The sequence below is a fragment of the Octodon degus genome, unplaced genomic scaffold, assembly GCF_000260255.1.
Source record: "Octodon degus isolate 3935 unplaced genomic scaffold, OctDeg1.0 scaffold00089, whole genome shotgun sequence".
Classification (NCBI taxonomy): domain Eukaryota; kingdom Metazoa; phylum Chordata; class Mammalia; order Rodentia; family Octodontidae; genus Octodon; species Octodon degus.
The window spans coordinates 6,813,204-6,833,651 of record NW_004524665.1 but is presented as its reverse complement, the minus strand read 5'-3'; the positions used below and the strand labels follow the sequence as shown (position 1 = coordinate 6,833,651).

The 20,448-nt window shown below is 50.7% G+C and overlaps 1 protein-coding gene across 3 annotated transcripts in view; it reads left to right on the top strand.

Annotated features, from left to right (window-relative positions):
• The window catches only part of Iqca1 (IQ motif containing with AAA domain 1), a 135,330-nt gene that overhangs the window by 34,240 nt on the left and 80,642 nt on the right, over positions 1 to 20,448 (top strand). For all 3 annotated transcript variants that reach the window (XM_023722227.1, XM_023722226.1, XM_004637340.2), the window contains one exon: positions 4,214 to 4,419. In XM_023722227.1, coding sequence (XP_023577995.1) covers positions 4,214 to 4,419 — 206 coding nt within the window. The remainder of the gene's footprint in view (positions 1 to 4,213; positions 4,420 to 20,448) is intronic.

The following is a 20,448-nucleotide window of genomic DNA, read 5'->3' as shown; positions in this document are numbered from 1 at the left end:
TACAAATGTAGGGTTCGTTATCCTGTTCCGGGTCATTAGTGGTGGAAGGCTTGTAAATATAATGGTTTATTCACATGGGAAGCCTTCATTAAGATGCGCTATTCCACAGCCCACGTGCCTCGGTACAGAGTGCATTTTCGTGTTCTCTGGCAGCCCCTAATAGTCGCAATTTATTTTTAAATGAGTTGCTGTGCCTGTGGTGAGTTAACAAATTTGAATTCCATATGACCAAAGTTGCTAAAGAGGAAAAGATGTATTAGCCCGAAGGAATGCTGCTCATTGGCATAGGGCTTAAAGATGTGATAACCTTTAAATTTGCAAAGAACTAGAGGAGGAAGCTACAAATGACCCCGACGTGATTTGGCTGGAGAAGACCTACATCGGCAAGCACGGTTGAGCACACACATATTAATGGCACAGCGTGGTGACACTGTCCACAAGGGACCCAAGAAACCGAAAACTTCACTAGCCGTGGAATGACTCGGAAAACATCCATGCTGAGCCTCCCTTAGTGCATCTGTTCTGTGGGCCCCTCGTGCCCTCATGGCTAAAGGATGTGGACATCCACCAAAGATGCAAGGTAGGGACACGTGGGATGGGGACATCACCCCAAAGCCACACCCATGGAGAGAACAGGACGCTGCATGGAGAGCTGAATGCTGTAAAAAGACCCCACTCGACACAGCTGTGTGCACCTAAGAAGGAAACTGACAAAGGACACCAGGCCCGGTGTGCTGGTGTGTGTGTTGTTGTGTGTGGGGGGGAAGAATCATGGAATTTGTGGAGAATTTCATTCCATCTGCTGAAAATCGTGGAATCAGTTCAAGGTTTGAGTGCTCTGCTTTCTTCAGAGGCTGAGAAATTTGGGACATTGGGGCTCAGATCCATTTTAATATCTTCATAAAAGCAGTTAACTTGGGCTGGAGAGATGGCTCAGTGGTCTAAAGCACCTACTTAGAACAAGTTCAGCGAAGCACAGGGACCACGGTTCAATCCCCCAGCACCACATGCCAGCCAGCCCGCCCCCTGGTGGGCTGAGCTGGCCACACACACCTCTCTCTCTCTCTCTCTCTCTCTCTCTCTCTCTCTCTCTCTCTAATAAATAAATAAATAAATAAATTTAAAAAAAAAAGCAGTTAACTTTAAAGAGGCATTGGGAAAGTCGATTGAAGTCTGAATTACCAATTTCTAAATAAATAAATAAATAAATTTAAAAAAAAAAGCAGTTAACTTTAAAGAGGCATTGGGAAAGTCGATTGAAGTCTGAATTACCAATTTCTATTTCATACATTTAAAATGTAAGCATTGAGAATAAAAATCATTACTGGAGGTCTAAAGATTGGTTTTTATTGTAAATGATTAAATAAGAGAAGTTTCTTCACTTGTTTTGACACAAAACACACAACACAAGGAAAAGTCAGGTGTGGTGGCACACACCTGTAATCTCAGCACTGGGAAGCTGAGGCAGGAGGATTGCTTAGGGTTTGAGATCAGCCCAGGCTCCACAGTGAGTTCAAGGCCAGCCTGGACTACATAGTGAGATCCTGTCAAAAACAAAAAGTCACCTCTTTTCTGGCTAGAACCATGGAGGGTGTAAAAGAGAAAAAAATGAAGGCTCCTACCGTGCCAGAAACCCATAAGAAAAGACAGAGACATTTTGCAGAGCTGAAGATAAAGTGCCTGAGAAAGAAGTTTGCCCAGAAGCTGCTTCACAAGGCCTGGAGGAAGCTCATCTATGAAAAACCCAGGCACTGTCATGAGGAGCACAGACAGATGTACAGAACTGAGATCCGAATGGTGAGGATGGCGAGGAAAGCTGGCAACTTCTGTGTCCCTGCAGAGCCCAAACTGGCACTTGTCATCCGGATCAGGGGTATCAATGGTGTGAGCCCAAAGGTCTGCCAGGTGTTGCAGCTTCTTTGCCGTCGCCAAATCTTCAACGGCACCTTCGTTAAGCTCAACACGGCTTCAATTAACATGCTGAGAACAGTGGGGCCATACATTGCATGGGGGCACCCAAAGCTGAAGTCAGCGAACAAACTAACACTCAAGCGTGACTGTGGCAGAATCAGTAAGAAGCGAACTGCCTGGACAGATAATTCATTGATTGCTCGATCTCTTGGTAAATACAGCACCATCTGCATGAAGGATCTGATTCATGAGATCTACGCTGTTGGAAAACGCTTCAAAGAGGCAAATAGCTTCCTGTGGCCGTTCAAGTTATGATCTCCACAAGGTGGAATGAAGAAAAAGACCACCCATTGTGTGGAGGTGGAGATGCTGGAAATAGGGAAGACCAGATTGGCAGGCCTATTAGAAGGATAACTAAGGTATCTACCGTGGTGCTCTTATGATTTGGTCAGTTAATAAAGTATCTGCTTCAAAAAAAGAAACAAAAGGCCATGGCTTTGAGCACCTGAACAGTGAGGTTACTTAGATAATTTGTCCTGATGTTCTTTAAAGTGATCTTAAAAATCCCCATTCTGTGTTCTCTCTTCAAGAATATTAGGTTTTTCTCTCATTATACTAAACTCAGAAAATCATCCTACTTTTTTAAAATGTCTAATGCGTATGTCTGTACAGCATTAAATGTGTGGCTTCCTTTTCTTGCTTGGCTTGGCTTTGGCTGGGGTATGAATTCTCAGTGCATCCCCACTGCACTCCTCCTCTGCCTCCAGAGACTGCGGGTGCCCCCAAGAGTGGGGGTGTGAGGTGCCCCAGAGTTGGGGTGCAAGGTACCCCCAGAGTCAGCGTGCATGGGACAGCAGCGCACGCTTGCCCTACTCTTTGCTTGATCTTCTTGGGATTTCTTAGTGCACATTCTGAACTGAATTCTTGTTCTTTTTCTTTTCAAATAATTGGTTTAAATCCGTAGCTTTGCCAGTGCTTTGCTTTCAGTCTTCAATGCTGTCACTTTCTCAGCTTCAGAAATGTGTTTGCCCTCTGTTCTCAGACCCCCAAATCCTCCTTGCACCGCAACCCTCTGGCCATCCAGGGCGTCACCCCGAGGCTGCAGGCACAGTGTGGCAGGATGACAACCACCTCAGCAGCCACCATAGCAAGAGCTCGGGATCTTTGTCTATCACAGAGAACCGCCCCTCGGCCCTTATAGCTGTGATTCTGGGCACCATAAGCCAAGACTTCCCTCTCCAAGAGTTCCCTCCAGCTCCCTCTCCCTCCTTCCTCACATGCCCTTGGCACTTTGATTGATAGCCGTAGTCCCTGCCGTCATCCACCACTTTCATTTCTCTGGAGATTTGGAGCTAGCATTTATGTCTTAAGTGAGACTGTTTTTTCCCTTAGCACTGGGCCATGGCTCAGCATGTAGGGGGTGCTCCGTAGCCAGCCGCTGGTGGAGCTGCCGGTGACCGGGTTTCAAGGTAGAGCCTTGTAGTGGTGATCAGTGCAACTGCAGAGCAGCTGTCAGGGCTCAGCTGTGGGATTTGCCTCTTTGGGGGTCTATAGTAGTGGCTCAGATTGCATGTTGGTGCTATTTTCTCAAAATCAGAGCACCTCAACTCTGTCCACCAGGCTTTGCTCCACATCCTTCCTATGCATTCTCTGTTGCCCGCTGACCAAGAAGATTTAGAATAGTTTTCTTATGGTGTGAAAGAACTTTTGAAAGCTTATAGAGCATATTAGATAGCTTTATATCACTATAATAAACTCCCAAGTTAACTGACTTTTAAAATTTAAAGATTTATTCATAATGAAAAAGCTAAGTCTTGACATTGGAGCCCAGGGCTGATGGCCATCCTGACTTCCGGCCAGGCAGTGTGAGGGGGCAGGGACGTGTGGCCAAGCACAACCCTCACCTCCTGGCCAGGAAGTGAAAAGGCTGAAATGAGGGCTCAGATCACAGAAGTCTTTTTAAGCCACACCACAGCGGCCTAAAGGCTTCCCGCCCCCTGAAGGCTAGGCCCTCCTCAGGGTCCCACAGAGGGGATCAGGCCTTTCAGGCCTTTAATGTGGGGCCTCTCGGGACATTTGGGATCCACACTGCAGCCACACTTTGCATTTTTCAGGCTGAGCACCTCCTGAGTCTGGGAAATCTTCCCTCCCCACGATGGAAAATCCATGCTCTCAATGTCAGGCCAGATCTGATCTTGTACCCTTTTCACTTATGGAGAAAATACTTTAATTTTTAGGTCACCTCTGATAACTTTCACCAGCTCTGTGACTTTTCCCATCTCAAACTTTCTGCTGTTTCCAGAACCCCCCTCCTCGCTTTGATGAAGTGAGCCCTACGATCCTGCAGGCCGAGAAGGTGGACCTTCTGCGGATTGACATGCAGGTGAAGCATGAGGAGCGCTACCAGGATGCCCTGGTCACGATCAAGAACGACCTGAGGCTGATCGAAGGCCCAGACATCAAGGAGAACCTTCAGGACCAGATCCGGCACTGGTTCATAGAATGCAGGTGACTGTGAGCCGCGTGGCAGGGTGGCGGCGGTCTCCGGCAGCCCCTCTTCCCTGGCCGAGCTTGTCCTGTGTGTCTGCACAGAGGCACGTGTGTATAGAAGAACCTCGAGGTCTTAGTTTCTTTTAGAGAAGTCGCACACCAAGGCTAAGAATTCAGAAACGAGTTTTTTAACGAAGAATTTTCTTGTCCTTGTTTTTGAAAAATAGGATCAATGGAGTTCACATAGTGTGGGTAGGGGACATATCCCCACAATTGTAGAATGTCACAGACAGGTCTATCTGAAAGAGCAGGGACAGACAACAGCCAGGCCCCACCACAGGGACTTGCAGGCCGCTGCTGGAGGGCTCAGTGCCCGGCCTCTGTCCTGATCCTTGAGGAAGCTGAAGATTCCTAGGGCTAGACGCTCCCTTCCGGGTCCCCAGAGATGACAACAGTTCTGGCAAGGGAGCCCAGGATACTCACTTATCAACGCCATCTCTACTGCTCTTGAATTAAGTCTTATATGACATCAGCTTTGCGTACAACAGCCGGCTTGCGGGGTGTACTTAACCATCCACACCCTACACAAGACACCTCTTGGCTGCCTGGGTGGAGCAGCCTCCAGGTCTGTCTACTTCAGGAGCAAAGGTCAGAGGGCAGCTTGTCCTGAGCAGTCCCACAGGACAGGAAGGCCCCAGGCCAACTCTCAAGGGGGCCTTGTGTGCTGTCTGTGGGCCCAGGCTGACCAATGCTGGGCAGCTCACAGGAGCAGGGGGCCTTATTGATGGAAACAGAAAAGTCAGGCTTGTGCTCAAAAATGCCACAGCTCGATTCTGGGGTGGGTGGGCTCAGAGCTGAGGCCTCAGGCTCAGGCTGTACCTGGTCACTCCAGAATCTTCCAGAAGTGATGGCTTCTCCTCTCCTTCTGGCTCCTCAAGCCCTATCCACTGATGGTGGCCATGCAAGACGCCCTAGGGCCGAGTGGAGCCACATCTGCCCCTCCCCACAGAAGCTGTGATGTGACTCCAGTTTGTCACTTCCACCACAAACCTTTGAATTGAGGTATCACCCCATCCATTCCTGCTGTCACAACTCACGACCACAGCATGGTGCGAGACAACAGTAGGAGCTTCTTGGGATCATGGGCCTGGAGCCCCGACTCTCCTGGGCTCCCCCTGTCACCCTGAGCTTTCTGCTGAGGTTGCAGCCTTCAGCCCCTCTTTGCCTGAGACCCTTTGGATGGCCAGGGTCTCCATGGGCCTACTTGCTCCCAGCTCTCGCCCTTTCCCACCCCCTCACCGCCATGTTGAGCTCAGAGCAACCACAGTCGCCCCTGCATGTTTCCCTTCTGGTTCTTCTAGCTCCTTCCTGGGCTCTGAGAAGGCCCTGCACTCTCTACATCTGGGCAGCCTTGCAGAATGGGTATGAGCCCAAACAGATGCTTGCTTCCCACAAAAGTGCTGTGAATCCTTGGACAATTCACTGAACCTCCCCATGCATCTGTTTCATACCTATGACTGGGGGCAAGCATCACCCCTGTTTTCGGGGTTGCTCAAGGCACTGTGGCCTGGGCCTTGGTACTGGCCACTGTCTCCTCTGCCTTCCTGAGACACACAGCCCCAGCAGCTCCCTGCCTGGCACTAAGGCCATGCCAAGCCTATCTAGCAGGTGGGGTGAGCAGGGGCGTGGTTTCTCGCTCTTCACCTATTCCATCCTTGTGTCTGGAGGAAATGCTCCTGGGACAGCTCTGCCCAACCAGTCACAGAAATGTAAGTAGGAAGGCGTCGGCTGGGGACAGTTGAGTCTTCTAATCAGATCCATTTGATTTATAAAGCACAAACCTTTATTTTTGTAGCTAATGGGGGCGATTTGCACGGTGGCCAGGAATGTCCCCGCTTTGCTCAAGTGTCCAAGAACAGGGATTCAAAAGCATGCTTTCTATGAATGAAATAAATCTCTACTCTTGTATGGACATTTTAAAATCCCATATATTGTTAAGTGACCAAAAATAGCTGAAAACACCATGCTCGGTTACAGCCCAAATAAGTTAAAATGTGCATGTACAGCGCTCCCCGCCCCCAGGGCATTCGTTCCAGGACTCCAGTATTTGCCTGAAAACACAGACACCGTTGGGCCTTAACATACCAACTTCTTTCCCTGTACCTGCAGACAAAGCTTGACGTGTAAGTTAGAAGCAGCTGAGGCTAACAACAACAAGACAATAAGCTCAGTGCTGCCCGGGGATAAGGTTGCCAGCCCAGGGCGCTTGGGCTTTGGGGCGTTGCAAGTCGGTGAAGGGAACCACAGGCACGTCTGCACAGGGGAGTCGGGCTGCTAACACGGACCCTGCTGCGGGAGGAGCGGGCAGGGGGTGCGCGCTGCGCGCGTGAACCGACCCGGGCATGACCCGCGTCCCGGGGGGGCGAGGGGGGGCGGGGGAGGGCGGAACACACGCGGAATCCTACCCTTCTTCCCAGAAGCACACCGCGTGGAGCCGGTGTATTGCTCATTTCTGGGGTTTCTGGGGTTCTGCACTTCATACGCTCAGGCCGTGGCGGACAGCCGGGAATTAAAACGGAAACGACAGAAAGCACAACGGCCAGCGGCAGCCGTGTGTTCTCGAGCACATCTAACATACCAAGGACCCGAGCGCGCAGGCGCCGAACTTTTGAGGCCACCTTGAGAGCCAGGAGCGGCGTGGGGGCCGGTGGTGCGGTGTGCCCCACATTCTTTAGTCGGGGAAGACTTTTGTTTCAATGAGTGTTATTTTCATAAGGAAAACCTCAATTAAAAATCTGCTCTAGGGGCTAGGGAGATAGCTCAGTGGAATAAGCTCTTGCCTGGCAAGCACTAGGTCTTGAGTTCCATACCTGGTACCACCAAAAAAAAAAAAAAAAAGGTCCAGGGAGATATCTCAGTAGAATAAGCACTTGCCTGGCAAGTGCAAGGTCCTGAGTTCAATCCCCAGTATCTTTAAAAAAAAAAATCTACTCTAGGAAAAGAAAGGTCATCAGTTTGGGCCCATTTTAAGCTTTTCCAACACCCTCATCTCAGGGAAGCAGTTGAATGTGACCCCTTCGCTGCCCTCTGGGACGGGACAAGGCTTCTGGTTGGGACTGGCACACAGGTCCGGAGTGGGAGGGGGCTGAGCCCCACCCGAGGTGCCAAGGACCATAGGAGACGGGGGCACTCGGCTCTCGTCCTGGGGGTGTCCCGGTTGTTGCAGGATTTGTAGGTTCCCTTTGAAGAGGCAGCTGGCCAGCCCCTAGAGGACTGGGCACCCTGGGGTTCTTGACCCCACAGCCTGGAGGTAGGGCAGGCAATCTCGTGAGCGTGCGGTGTGGAATTCACAAAGAGGGCTTCTGAAGTCATTCACAAGGTCAAGGTTGAATTTATTTTCGTAATCAGATTACATTTATCTGATTGACATTGATTTTTAAAAATCCTTTTCCTTGCTTTTTTTCAACCAAAGCCCAATAAAAGGAAAATATTGTCTGAATATGAAACATCAGTCCTCAGGATAAATTCCAGTCAGACGCACACAGACGACACAATGCAAGCAATGTATGCGCCGCACACAGAGTACCCAGCTCATTCTGTGGGTCGGCATTGCTGCCAGAGGGGTAAGCCAGACTGGAGGCGCTTCAGATGCAGCATTTTAGACAATAATTAGCATTTTGGGGGCCGGGGAGATGGCTCAGTAGAATAAGCCCTTGCCTGGCGAGCACAAGGGCCTGAGTTCAATCCCCGGTTCTTTAAAAAAAAAAACCAAAACAAAAAACAAAAAACTAGCATTTTAGTCAATAGCAGTTAGTAGTACCGCAAGTTCAGCATGGAAAATTTCAATCGCCTGCACTTTCAGCATACACAGAGAGCCGCAGAGAAAGGTTGCGATAAATTTCCTTCTAGACCTTGGCTGTCATGTGCACTTCCAATCACAGTTTCATGAATTCTTTCTCTAATTTTTAAAACTTTAACACATGACTTCCCCATATCCTGAAAGTGTTTTCCAAAAGATGTTTTAGTGATTATTTGGCATTCAATTCCATGGATGCACTAGGCAATGAATTGATTATAATAATCTTAATATTTTGCCAGGTTGATAAAAGAAAAATAATCTGTGATCAAGGACTGGACAGATAGCTCAGCAAACTAAAGAGCCCACTTGGGCAGAGCACAGTGGCCAGGGTTCAATCCCTGGCATGCAGCGCTGGCCTGCTCCCAGGGTGTGCTGAGATGGCGATTGAGACTGGGTGTGGTGGTGCACGCCTGTAATCCCAGCACTTGGGAGGCTGAAAATAGGAGGATTACTACCTGTAAACCTATAGACCCCTGTACCAAATACATTTAAAAAAATACTCAGTGATCTTTTAATTTGCAATAATTTTGTTAGTGGGTCAAAAGTGATTTTGGATTTCTTTGTTTGAAATAGAGTGTCTGTGAGCTACTCTACCATTTGTTTGTTTTGTGACTTTTTCTCTAAGTGCTTTCTGAAGCACAGATATGGGCCATGTAATATATATTATATAATGCATATCTGTATGTATATTAGAAATTCCAGAGCCTTTTGACATATTACTGCAGAAAGGACATCCCAGGCCATCATTTTACTACCTGCTCTGTGAGATAAGAAAGAAAGGGAGAGACAGAGGCAGCAAAGGAAGCCATGCAGCCCCAAGAGTCATTGCCCTGCTTCTGCCCCAACCCCAACCCTGTGCATGTCACCCCTGGGTGTCGCCTCTCTGAGCCACCCCGTCACCTATAAGAGGCAGACAGCATCACGTCATCCCTGCCCATGGTGGCCACAGGGATGAAGAGAAACACTGCAGCTGCAGTGCCTGGGCCTCGGGAGTTCTGTGGAGTAGGTGAAGTTTTGCTCTTCGTCGTGTTTGCAGTGGCATTTTCTCCCAAGAGCATTTCCTAGCCCTGGGCGTTGAGCCCTGTTTCATCATGTGTGCCCTGTCCCACTGAGCTCTGCAGTTGGTTCTGGTCACTTCCAGAAGCCATCTCCTGAGGCTTCCAGGGCCATCTCCTGAGTTTATTCGGCTGTATCTGGTCCTGTGGTGCCAGCAGGGAGACCTTGTCCCCATGCTGACTGTCCCAGTCACCCGGCTCCTGCCTGCCAGCGAGCCCAGGGAGGGGTCTCCTCTGTAGTACTCCTGACCCGTACAAGCTCCCTACGGCCCTCTAACCCTCTGGATGGTGCTGCAGCAGCTGCCCTGCCTGTAGTGCGGAGGAGCTATTGGAAGCAGGGGCTTTTGTCAGAGATTGCAATTTCAGAAACATGAGGTCAGCCAGTGGGTACTTTCAGCCTCTGTCTGGCAAATGCTGACCTCCCCACCCTCGCCCTCACCCTCCTCCCGCCCTTGCCCTCACCCTCCTCCTGCTCCCAGAGTCAGGACTCACATGGGGATTCCTTCTTGTGCCACCCGCGTCACCCTGCAGCTAGAACCATGCTGGTGATCGGGCATATTAGGTGCGTATTCAGTGGTCAGAACAGTGGCGGAGACAAACCTTCATGAAGCACATTACCTACCAAGAACGACGGCCTCGGAGCTAAGCTTTGTAGCAGTTTGCTGGGAAATAAATTGCCACAAACTCAATAGCTTAAGGCCAATTCATTTTCCCACTCTCTTGCAAGTCAAAGTCTGAAATCCAAGTCAGCAGGCTGTGACCCCAGAAGCTCTAGGGGGGCTTCACCCTTGTTGTTCCAGCCCCGGTGGCTGCCAGCATCCCTTGGCTGTGTTCCTGCTTGGGTCCCCTCTGCCTCAGTTGTCACGTGGCCTGCTCCTGGTGTGTGTGTGTGTGTGTGTGTGTGTGCGTGCGTGCGTGCGTGCGTGTGTGTGTGTGTGATCTCCCTTGCTTATAGTATTTAGGGCAAACCAGACTGTCCTGGATGGTTTCCTCACCCTTCGTGCAGTCACCACATCTGGAAAGATGCCGTGTAGCGATCATGTGCAGGCTCTGGGGATTAGGAGTCAGTATCTTTTTATTTTTTTAGAACTAGGAATTGAGCTCAGGGCCTCTGCGCTGAGCTATATCCCCTGCCCTTTTTATGTTTTTGTTCTAAGACGGGGTCTCAAGCTCTGTCTCTAAATTGCCCAGGCTGGATTTGAGCTTGTGATCTTCCTGCTTGTGATTCACAGGTTTGGGACAACAGATGTTCAGCCTGGGACTTGAGTTATTGATTCATATTTACAGGTCTAGATGGATGGACTAGTAGTTGTCTGTATAAGATTAATAAATTCAAGGAAGTGGAGTTGAAGCTCAGTGGTAGAGGGCTTGATTAGTGTTCTGGAAGCCACAAGTTCAGCCCCTGACACCAGCAAAAGTCAAATAAATAAGTGCATGTTTATTAATATGGATTAATGAATACAGGGTCTAATGAACATAAAGGCTTTAGAATAATACAGAGCGTGCATGCTGCCTCACCAAGCCCCTAGCTGTGTCACTCAGCTGCAGCACACAGCCTGGCCCATGTCTCTGGTCTCTGGCTCACTCCGAGGCTTGAGTCTCTGTGCCCCTGGGTCACAAGGCCTCGTGCCCGGCATCACAGGGGAGGGGGCTGCAAGTGGATAGGAGCAGAGGCCTGTGAGGGCCAGCAGGGCATGAGCAGACCTGGGTGCCAATGGCCCAGGCCCCAGAACAGCGGGTGCAGAGCACATCCCAGTGCCGGCTGGAGCAGCACTTATCTCCAGAAGAGGTCTAGAAGCTCTTTGTTAATGTTGTCCATTTTTAAATGTTTTGCAAATTTTAATTTATTAACAAACACTTTTTCATTTTAGAATCATTTTCCATTTTACACTTGTAATGTAATCACAGCTCAGCCTGCCCCTCTTGGGCACAGCTCTGCAAGCCACATGCTGCTGCTTCAGGCTGCGGAGTGCGGGGCGCAGGCTCCTGGCCTCTCCACCTGGGGTGGAGCCCAGGCCTGATGCGAGGGGAGCACACAAGCTGCTCCTGCTCCCTGAAGCTGCAGGCAGAAAGCAGAAACTGGCCGGGAATGATGGCGCCTTGGCACCCAGCAAAACTTTGCAGTGAGGTCAGTCTGAAGCAGCAATGTCTTCTGCAGCGCTGACGCTGCATGCCAGACTCCAGAGCTCCGGGAAGCGGAGGCCGCAGGCTCCCAGTTCACATCAGCCAGGGCACCACAGCCACGTACAAGGCCCATCCCCAAAATAAAATATGAAAGGGTTGAGGAGGCTGTTGAGGACAGAGGCCCTGAGCTCAGCCCCAGGACCACCAGGAAGTGGCCTCTTGTCTCTCCCCTCTCTCTCCACGGAAGTCCCAGCTCTCTCTGCCAGACCCTAGGCTCAGCCCAGCAGTCCCGGTGCCAGCTTGGCCCTCATGCCCAGCTCTTCCTTCCCTGTGGGCCTGTGGGCCTCGTTGCTGTGAGGCAGGTGCCCCACAGCTGCTCTGTGGGAACCCTGGGCTGGGGAAGGTTGTGGCTTCCTTGGGTCCGGGACCCTAAGAGGCATGGCTGAAATGCACGCTGGGCCAGAATCCCGGGCACCAAGAGGGTCTGCTCCTCCTGGATCTTCGCCTCTGTGGGCAGAAGGGCAGAGTGTTCAGTGCCAGCAAGTGGGGTTCCCAGTGGGTACCTAGGCAACAGGCCTCTGGGTGCCACCCAGCAGCACACCGCTCTCCTGGTTCCCAATCCCTTCTCTCTCCTCTACTTCTTAGCTTCTTCATGCGATGCTGTGTGGTGGCTCTGTGCAGCCACAGGAAAGAGAGAGAGGGAGGGGACAGAACCGCACCACGGGCTTGGGGTGGTGGGGAAGCTTGGGAGAGCCCAGTGTGGTGCTGGAGCTGAGATCCAGCTGAGCAAAGGCTTTTGAAACAGGAGCGTTGTGCGAAACCGAAATTATGACTGCAGGAGAGCTCAGGAGTATGGTTTCCAAGGACTCTAAAAACCACCAGTGTGTCCACGCGGTCACCTTCTGGGTAGCGAGATCTGGCTGCACACACACTCACTTCCTCCCTAGGCCATGTTTCTGCAGAAAGCAGAAAAAGACGAGCTTTCTTTCTTTTCAGTAGGAAAAGACCAGCTTTAGGAAGGAGGGGATGGGCACGCGCAGAGAGGTGAGGTGGGCGCTGTCATGGCCAATTCCTCCTGTAATTCTATTTTCTGTAAATTCTTGAAAGCAGCTGTGGCGAGTACAGGGTTCGCAGACACATGTGCCGATCCCTCATCCCTGCCTCTGTTTTGTGGAAAATATATGGGCTGGAGCAAGGGACATCAGAAGAGGTGGGTGAGAGCCGAAGGTCTGGGCATTACTCACCAAGGCCTGGGGACAGGTGCACAGCCGCGTGAAATCGCGCGTTTTGATGTCGGCCGTCACAGTAAATCAAATTAAGAACACCCAGCGGCCAGCGGCTCTCACAGTCCTCCCAGGCGCCGGGCACTGTTGAGAGACAGGAGCAGGGGCTCCGGCGGATTCCCTTCCTGTGAGCCTGCTGCAGGCCGCTCCAGGCTGAAGCCTTGGATCCCTCGCCCTCTGTGGGCCTCTCCATCTGCCCCACAGGCCGCAAGCGCTGGACGCGCTCCCAGGTGTTCCAAGACCTTGTGTGGCCATGGGCTGGGGTCACTGCAGCCCTCTGCGTGCCTTCTAGCCTTGAGAATGACCCCAAAAGGTGGCTGAACATCACCCAAAATGATGCAAAGCAGTGTGGGCCAGGAACGTGAGCCCCGCTGTGTTGCCATGCGGAGCTGGCGCAGGCAGGAGGGTGACCTGGAAGCTGCCCCGACCGCGGGGAGCGGGCCTGTGGCAAGGACTCCTGTCCTTTGGCCCCTGAGCCTCGCAGTGCGAGCTCTTTCTGCGTCCCAAGTGTCGCTCGAGAAAGAACCACCACGTCTGCGCACCTCGCAAACACAACCGTCATCCGCACCTGACCAGTGGGGCGGGGCGGGACAGCGAGCAGAGGGCGGCGCCCTCCGCCAGGAGCAGTCTCCTCTTCACGCGGTCTATGCTTGCCTGGGGATTAACTTTCTTCTACCGATAGACATTTGCCAAAGGTGCAAACAACGCATGCACATCGTCTTCTCAAAAAGAAGTCACCAACACCAAGCTGTAGTATATTGTTTCTTTTAATACAAATTTTTAAAAGAAAGTTTGGGTAGGATGCTTCCCCCGGCCTCGGAGGATAGGCAGACTTGCAGTAGTACTTTCAGGCCAGGAAAGAAGCTTTGATGGTGCATGACAGCTGCTCATCATCTCCCCTGATGAGTAGAAACATCAGGGAATAAATCAGGTACCGTGACGTGCACTCCGAGAGGGCAGTGCCTGTGTGTGCGCCCCTCTCCGCACAGAGCCGGGTGCCCCCAGGTGCCCCCTCGCTTTCCCAAGAAAGCTGAATAATTAGGTCCATGTGCAGCCAATCGCCTTTACTGAGTGTAAGGGAATTTATAGGCAGCAGAGTGACACCTCAGGAGGCTTCTGTGCAGTGGCACAAGCTGCTTCCCTCGGAACGTGGGGGATTTATGGGCCCGCTGACATTAATGGAGGTGGCTGGATGACTTGGGGGGACCAGCCGGAAACCCCTCCATCCATATATTTTTCATACTTGGTGAAACGCACATAAATCTCTGTCCTGTGAGTCTGAAATGGTGAGACCCGAGGAAGCTCACGTTCATCATGCGCGGAGTTCTGCTCTCTAAATCACGACCAGCTCAGGAGCTGGCCATTTTCACGTTTGCACAAGAATTCCTGACAATAGGTGTAAATTTTGAGCAGACCCTAACTTTATCAACTGCTTCACGCCTTCCCCTTGGTAGCTGAAAAATAGAAGGCCTGGGTGTCTTTCCTCACTGGCATCCCCGAGGAAAAGGGTAGAAAGCAGCTCGCTGGGCTGGATGTACTGTTACTAAGAAAGTAACAGTAGTCATCCAAGTCTGCTCTGCCCTCCCGCAACCAGCACGTGTCACACAGAAATCGCAGATTTTCTCACACTGGAAGGAAATTTAAAACTGAACAGGCACACATACTTACTGTTTAATAACTTAAAGAATAAACCCAGATCAACTGCACCAATTTACACAGAAGGACACTTGTGGGCTCCCAGGAGGATGCGACCTTTTGCCTTACGCTTGCGGCAGCTTCTGTCCCAGGAAAACACTTTTCCATGGCACATCTTGTCTCCCAACTGCTTCTTCAATCTGGTCTAAGGCCTGATACATTTGCGCCTCCATGGACCGTTGGCGTCCCACGACCTTGCAGCCCATGGAAGCGGCCAGAGCTGGGGCTCCGCCTGCAGGTCCCAGAGATGTTCCTCTGGGTCCAAGGTCTGGCCCCACTGAGCCTCAGCCCCCTCACCCAGAAGCTGGCAGTGACAGTGAATCGTGAGACTACCGATTGCAGGAGACAATTATGCCAACTTCTTAATAGTACGTGAGAATGTGAAGACAGAAGGAATCTTCTGGAACTTACTCAAGCAGCCACCTAAAGCAGGCTAACAAAAATGAGACTGTACTACAAGGGTCCCAGGTCATCCGGCTTAAGCACTGTTTGGTGTAGAGGAGAAAACTGGAGCCTGCCACCCCTGGGGACAGCGTGGCCCTAACATCTCACTTCGAGTCCTCCACATCCTCTGCCTGGTCCAGCTGCCCGTGGCCTTTGGTACATCGGATGTACAGCAATGTGGACAGCTGCGGAGAGGGAGAGCTCTTTAGACACAGAGGCAGCTTGTGCATCTTCATCCCAGAGGCCCCCAAACCGGGCCTCCCGCCTCTTGGCCTCTCCTGCCCTACCACCCCGGGTCAGTTCCACTCTGTCACAGGGCCTCTAACCTTGTCCCCAGATTGTGGACTCTCCGGGGTGAATCCTGCTGTGGGGCACTTGGTCTCTCTCACTCCAGATGTGTAGATCCAGCTGCCACTCAATGACCCACTTAAATGTCTCCCCCACCTCCACACAGTGCTGCCGGCAGAGAATCCCTTTCTCCAATCTCTCCAGCCAGACCCCTTGGTGGCACCCCGTCCTTTTCCTTCTCCCAGCCCAACGCGCCTCAGCTCCACTGTCGCAGTACCACACCCACTTGGACCAGCCCCAGTGCCGGACCCTCTCTGCTCCCTGCAGTGTGTGTTTAGCATGACAGCACCTGTGCAACCATCCCTGCATCACAACTTGACCGTGCACTCGTGCAGTACCTTACAGTATCAGGGGTCAGGAGTTAGGGACCAGCACATAGGGATCAGAAGCCTGCACTCAGGTGTCCCTGAGGCATGGTCTCACCTGCTTCCAAGCTCCTGGCTCATCAGAGGCATTGGGATCCTGCCGTTGAGTTGTCAGACATATGCTGGGTGTTCTCTGGACGTCACCCAGGCCGTTAGCCTGTGGGCTGCCGCACCTGGCAGCTGGTCCCAAGAAAGTCAACAAGGGGGAGGTTCTGGGAGGTAGGAAGAAGCTACGGCCTAAGATAGCTTAATCATGGAAGAGGAGTCCCGCAGAAGCCCAGAAAGGCTCTCAGGACCCGGGCAGCACCCTTGTCTCCAGGGGCCGGCATGCAGGCAGAGAGGAGCTTGGCTTCCAGCCTCAGGACTGCCCCCTAGTGTCTGCAGGGCAGAGCCTGTAGAGAGCAGGGACCGTACTTGGAACTACAGCCTCTGTCCTCGGCTGCAGGAGATGTGAAGGTTGTGGAAATTTCTAGTCATTCATTTCTAACTTTTTCGTGCCTTCCTCTTGTTCTGATTGAGTTGTTACTTCAGAAAGTGCTCCTCACACACCTGGTAGCTCCAGATCAGACTGCAAATGTTCACCCCCACCAACAATGAGTTGGTGGGAAAAGTAAGTGTTAGGTGTGTACACAAAAGCAGGAGGATCGCTGGGCCTTGTTTTGGACAACAGGCATGTCACTAAGTGAAAGGTTCAAACAGGAAGAAAATATACAGTGATCAAGCATAATTTTACCATAACAAAAGATAAGCTAACCAAAGAGAATTGTTTATAGCTTCTGTTCAACCCTTTACCCCCAGGGCACAGTGTCTGGCATACATCCAAGTGCGCAGTAAGTGTGTCATGAATGAATGAAGCCTGGAGCGTTCTTAGAGCGAGACTGCCTCACCCTTAGTGAAGAAGCACCTCCGGAGCAAGGAAAGAGCGGTGTGGGTGCCTGTGTCCTTACTGACATTGAGTGCCAAAATATGAGTTAGTGTTAAAAGAATGACATGAACAGGAGGTAACAGGAATAAAGAGCTTTAGGAAGAGGGAAATGTATTTTACAATCAATAAAACATTAACTCTGAAAGGGAAATATGAGACCTATATGAAAAATTAAGTCCATGGGTGTTAAAAGGAAAAAACAAAAAAAAAAATCATTTGAATAAATGGCGAGATAAAGGGCAAGATGATGAATATGCTGTAGATAATTTATAGAGATGATGCAATTTCAATTAAAATCCCAATAGGATTATTTATTGAACTAGAAAATATAATTATTAAACTCATTAGGATTAACATAAGAAAATAAGAACGATAAGGGAGGACAAATGGCACTGTATTTTTAAGTATATTATGCAGAAAAATGTAAATGCATTATAGCAATGTGAAAGCATAAATGTAGATGGACGAAACAAAATAAATAGCTGATAACAATAGACTGAGCTAAGCCATGTGTGGTAAATGAAATAAAATAAAAAGTAATGAGAATTTTAAAAATACAGTTGCAGTTACTGTATTGCTGTAATTATTAAAGCCAACAAGAGGCAGAATTGGGAACTGAATTCCCCAAAGAGAAGTCACAGTTTTCTAACTAAAGAAACAAGAATATTTTAAAAGAAAATTGTACTGAATCCACTGTAAAAATTACAGGTTCTAATCAATAATCAGTCTATAAATCTCAAACACATTAAAAGCAACCAAATGTGAAATTTTTATCATGCATCATTTTACTTTATTGAATTACTAGCTCAAGTTCTGTTTGCTGTAGCAGGGAAGCAATAGTAAATGGGCAGCAAGTTAGCAGGCTTCCTCCCGTCCTGGCCTCCACCAGGTCTCCGAGCGCCAAGGGCACACACACACACACCCGTGCCTGCCCTTCATGCCATCCTCTGAGCCCAACAGGCTGACCCTCCCATCTCTCCACATCCCGGCCTTTCCCCTCCAACCTTAGGTCATCATTTCCGGCAGTGGCCAGCATCTTCCCAGGTGCCCCCGCCATCCCACTAGGAATCGCTTGGAGGGAATGTGGCAGGCGTACAACACCGCTTAGTCCTTTCCGATGGAAAGAATGAGAGAACAGCTCTGGGGGCTGCGCTTTCCACAGGGCACCTGACTCTCAAGAGCGGGTTGCTGCTGCTAGCAGGCAAGCCTGTGAGGTATGAACCAGAGAGGCTGAAATTCATTGGGTGGCAGTGCGCAGCAGCTCCGGACAGGCCAGGGCAGGCTGGGTGTGCACTGCTGTCTCCCCTGGGTGTGCAGAGAGCTCTCTGTCCCCAGGTGTTCCAGACTTGGCCCCAGACTATGGAGCTGGGGTGGAAATATTTTCAGACACATGACAGCAACAACATTGCCTGAGTTACCTGAATGCCAGAAAAACCCTACATGTACCAACAGAGTCCTGCTTTGGTATCGAAGGTGTGGGTAGGGACTTGGCCCTGGCACCTGGCGCCTGCGGGGCTCTCCTCTGAGGCAAAAGTGGGCCACATGCTCAGAAGTGGAAGAATGGGGACAACAAAGCAGAGACAGCCAGCAGCAAGCCAGGACCTGAGATGGCCAGGATTCTGTGCACCCCGAACCCCATGGGAAGTGAGTTGCAGCAGGGTTCACCCCTGGCCAAGAGCCGAAGGGGTGGACAGTCACCACAGATGATGTAGTGTGGAGGCCATACATTCTGAGTCCAACCCTGGGACCAAGGAGGTGACAAAGGAAGTGTCAGCCATGTAAGCCTCCTCACCCAGACACAGTGTGAAGCCAGCCCAGGGTCAGGGACAGGGACTCCTGGCCACCCCTGGCCCTCCTTTGTTCCTTCCTTCCCTTTGTTCATTCCTTTCTTACTCCTTTTCTTAATATTCTAGGTGTGATCTGGGCTTTACGGTACATTTATTTTTGAAAATGCATTCATCTCTAAGGTTTGATTGACAAAACACATTTTCTCCACACATTTCAGGAAGTGTTAATGAATGATTTAAAGGCTGTCTTTTAGAAATTAGTACTCTGTTTAATGCAGATCACATATTGTTCAAAAAAAAGCCGAACTCTTACTATGAGCAAAATGGCATCGCTGTGAAGTATGCCAGCTTTTGCCTGGAGGTGAACAAAGCAATGAAGAAAGGCTTACAAATAGCTGACCGGTTGACAGGCTCTCCACAGCGTGGGTTCCTCCACCTCTGTGCTCCTGGCTTGCTTCCGCTTGCTTCTGTAGGCTTGGGTGGACTCAGAGCCCTCAGACAGGGAGCCCGGGGTATTTTCCACACAGCCACGTGGCAAATTCTGTTTCGTGCACGACTTCTTCCACTGGGTGGTCTGAACGCCTCACCAAAGAACCTGCTCCGACCTTGCTCTTGCAGCAGTTGGGGGGCAAATGGAAGTGGAGCGGGTGGTGCCGAAAGCGGGAGCTCGGAGGTGACACTTATGCACAAGCTATGCGTCAGCAAAGTGAGGCCAGCTTACAGGAGATCAGGGAACTTTGGAATTATAATCGAGGGAAACTGTGTCATTTAGTTATCATGCACAAAGGCCACATAGTTAGGTCTTAATAATCGTGCTGGGAATTTTGTGGTAAAATTTAAGGTGAAAAGATCTCTGCATCTATTAAAGTGCTTTCCAGACTGAAAAGACAAAATGGGGTAATCTCCCCCCAGACCATCTAACCTCCCCCTTCGTCCACCCCAGAGGTACACAGCTCAGCAACATCTTTGGTGGTAAGATGAAACAAGCCATCCTACCTGGTTAAAAAGTGTGTTGTAGTCCCTGGGCGTGTAGGCGCATGCCTGTGATCAATCCCAGCACTTGAGAGGCTGGAGCAGGAGGGTCACTGTGAGTCCGAGGCAAGCCTGGGCTATATAAGCAAGTTCAAAGCCAACCTGAGCTACGTAGCTAGTCAGTCTCAAAAAGAAAAGCATTGTGGGGTCCGGGGAGATGGCTCAGTAAAATAAACACTTCCCTGGCAAGCGCAAGGGCCTGAGTTCAATCCCCGGTTCCACCAAAAAGGAAAAAAAGAAAAAGAAAGAAAAGCATTGTGTTATATACAGATGACTAGGGAAGAGCTCTCGGGTACTTAGACAGTCGAGCAAAACCTTAAAGCAAGTGCAGGCGTCGGCTACCCAATGTGTCAGTCACCATCAGAGCCACTGAATCTGGACACGCAGGGTATTGGGAGGTGGACAGCACAGGGATGGTGAGGAGAGCGTCACTCTGGCTGTGGCAAGTGGAGGAATCCCAGAATTTTATGCCCAAACCAGGACACTATCTAGAATGAAAGGGCACATGGTCACTAACATCCCAGAAGCCAGGCTTTTCTCAAGTGGCCCCAGATATAGTGAGCTTACAGTGCAGAAGGTTCCCTTCGGAGCCAGAGTATGGGTGAGCCATGCAGAGGCATGGCACGGGGTGAGGTGTGAGTCATAGGGACCGCGGGGTCTGCTGCAGGAGGGCAGCTCCCAGGGCACCTCAGAGAGACCAGCTTGTTCAGGGACACCAGTACATGGGCCCAGTGTCCGAGCCCACGCAGGCGACACCGGGTGGTCACACTGGTCATGCAGTGGGGAGGTGGAACTGACAGGGTTTGCAGGTGGATGGAATTGGGTGTGAGAGAGACAGACAGAGATGGCTCCAGCCCTGGTGCTTGGAGCTGCTGCACACAGCTCCTTTTTCTGAAATGGGAAAAGTGCAGGAGCTGAGCGGGGAGAGTAAGAGGTGAGTGTTGGGGCTTCTGAGACTGAGACACAGTGTTGAACCGGGGGGTTGAACCCAGGCCTTTGCGCAGGGCTGTGTCCCCAGCCTGTTTTATATTTTATCTTGCGACAGAATCTCACTAACTCACCATAGTGGGTAGCTAACTGCTGGTCAACTTCTTATACCCAGCTGAATTGAACCAGAGTGGTGCTGGGTG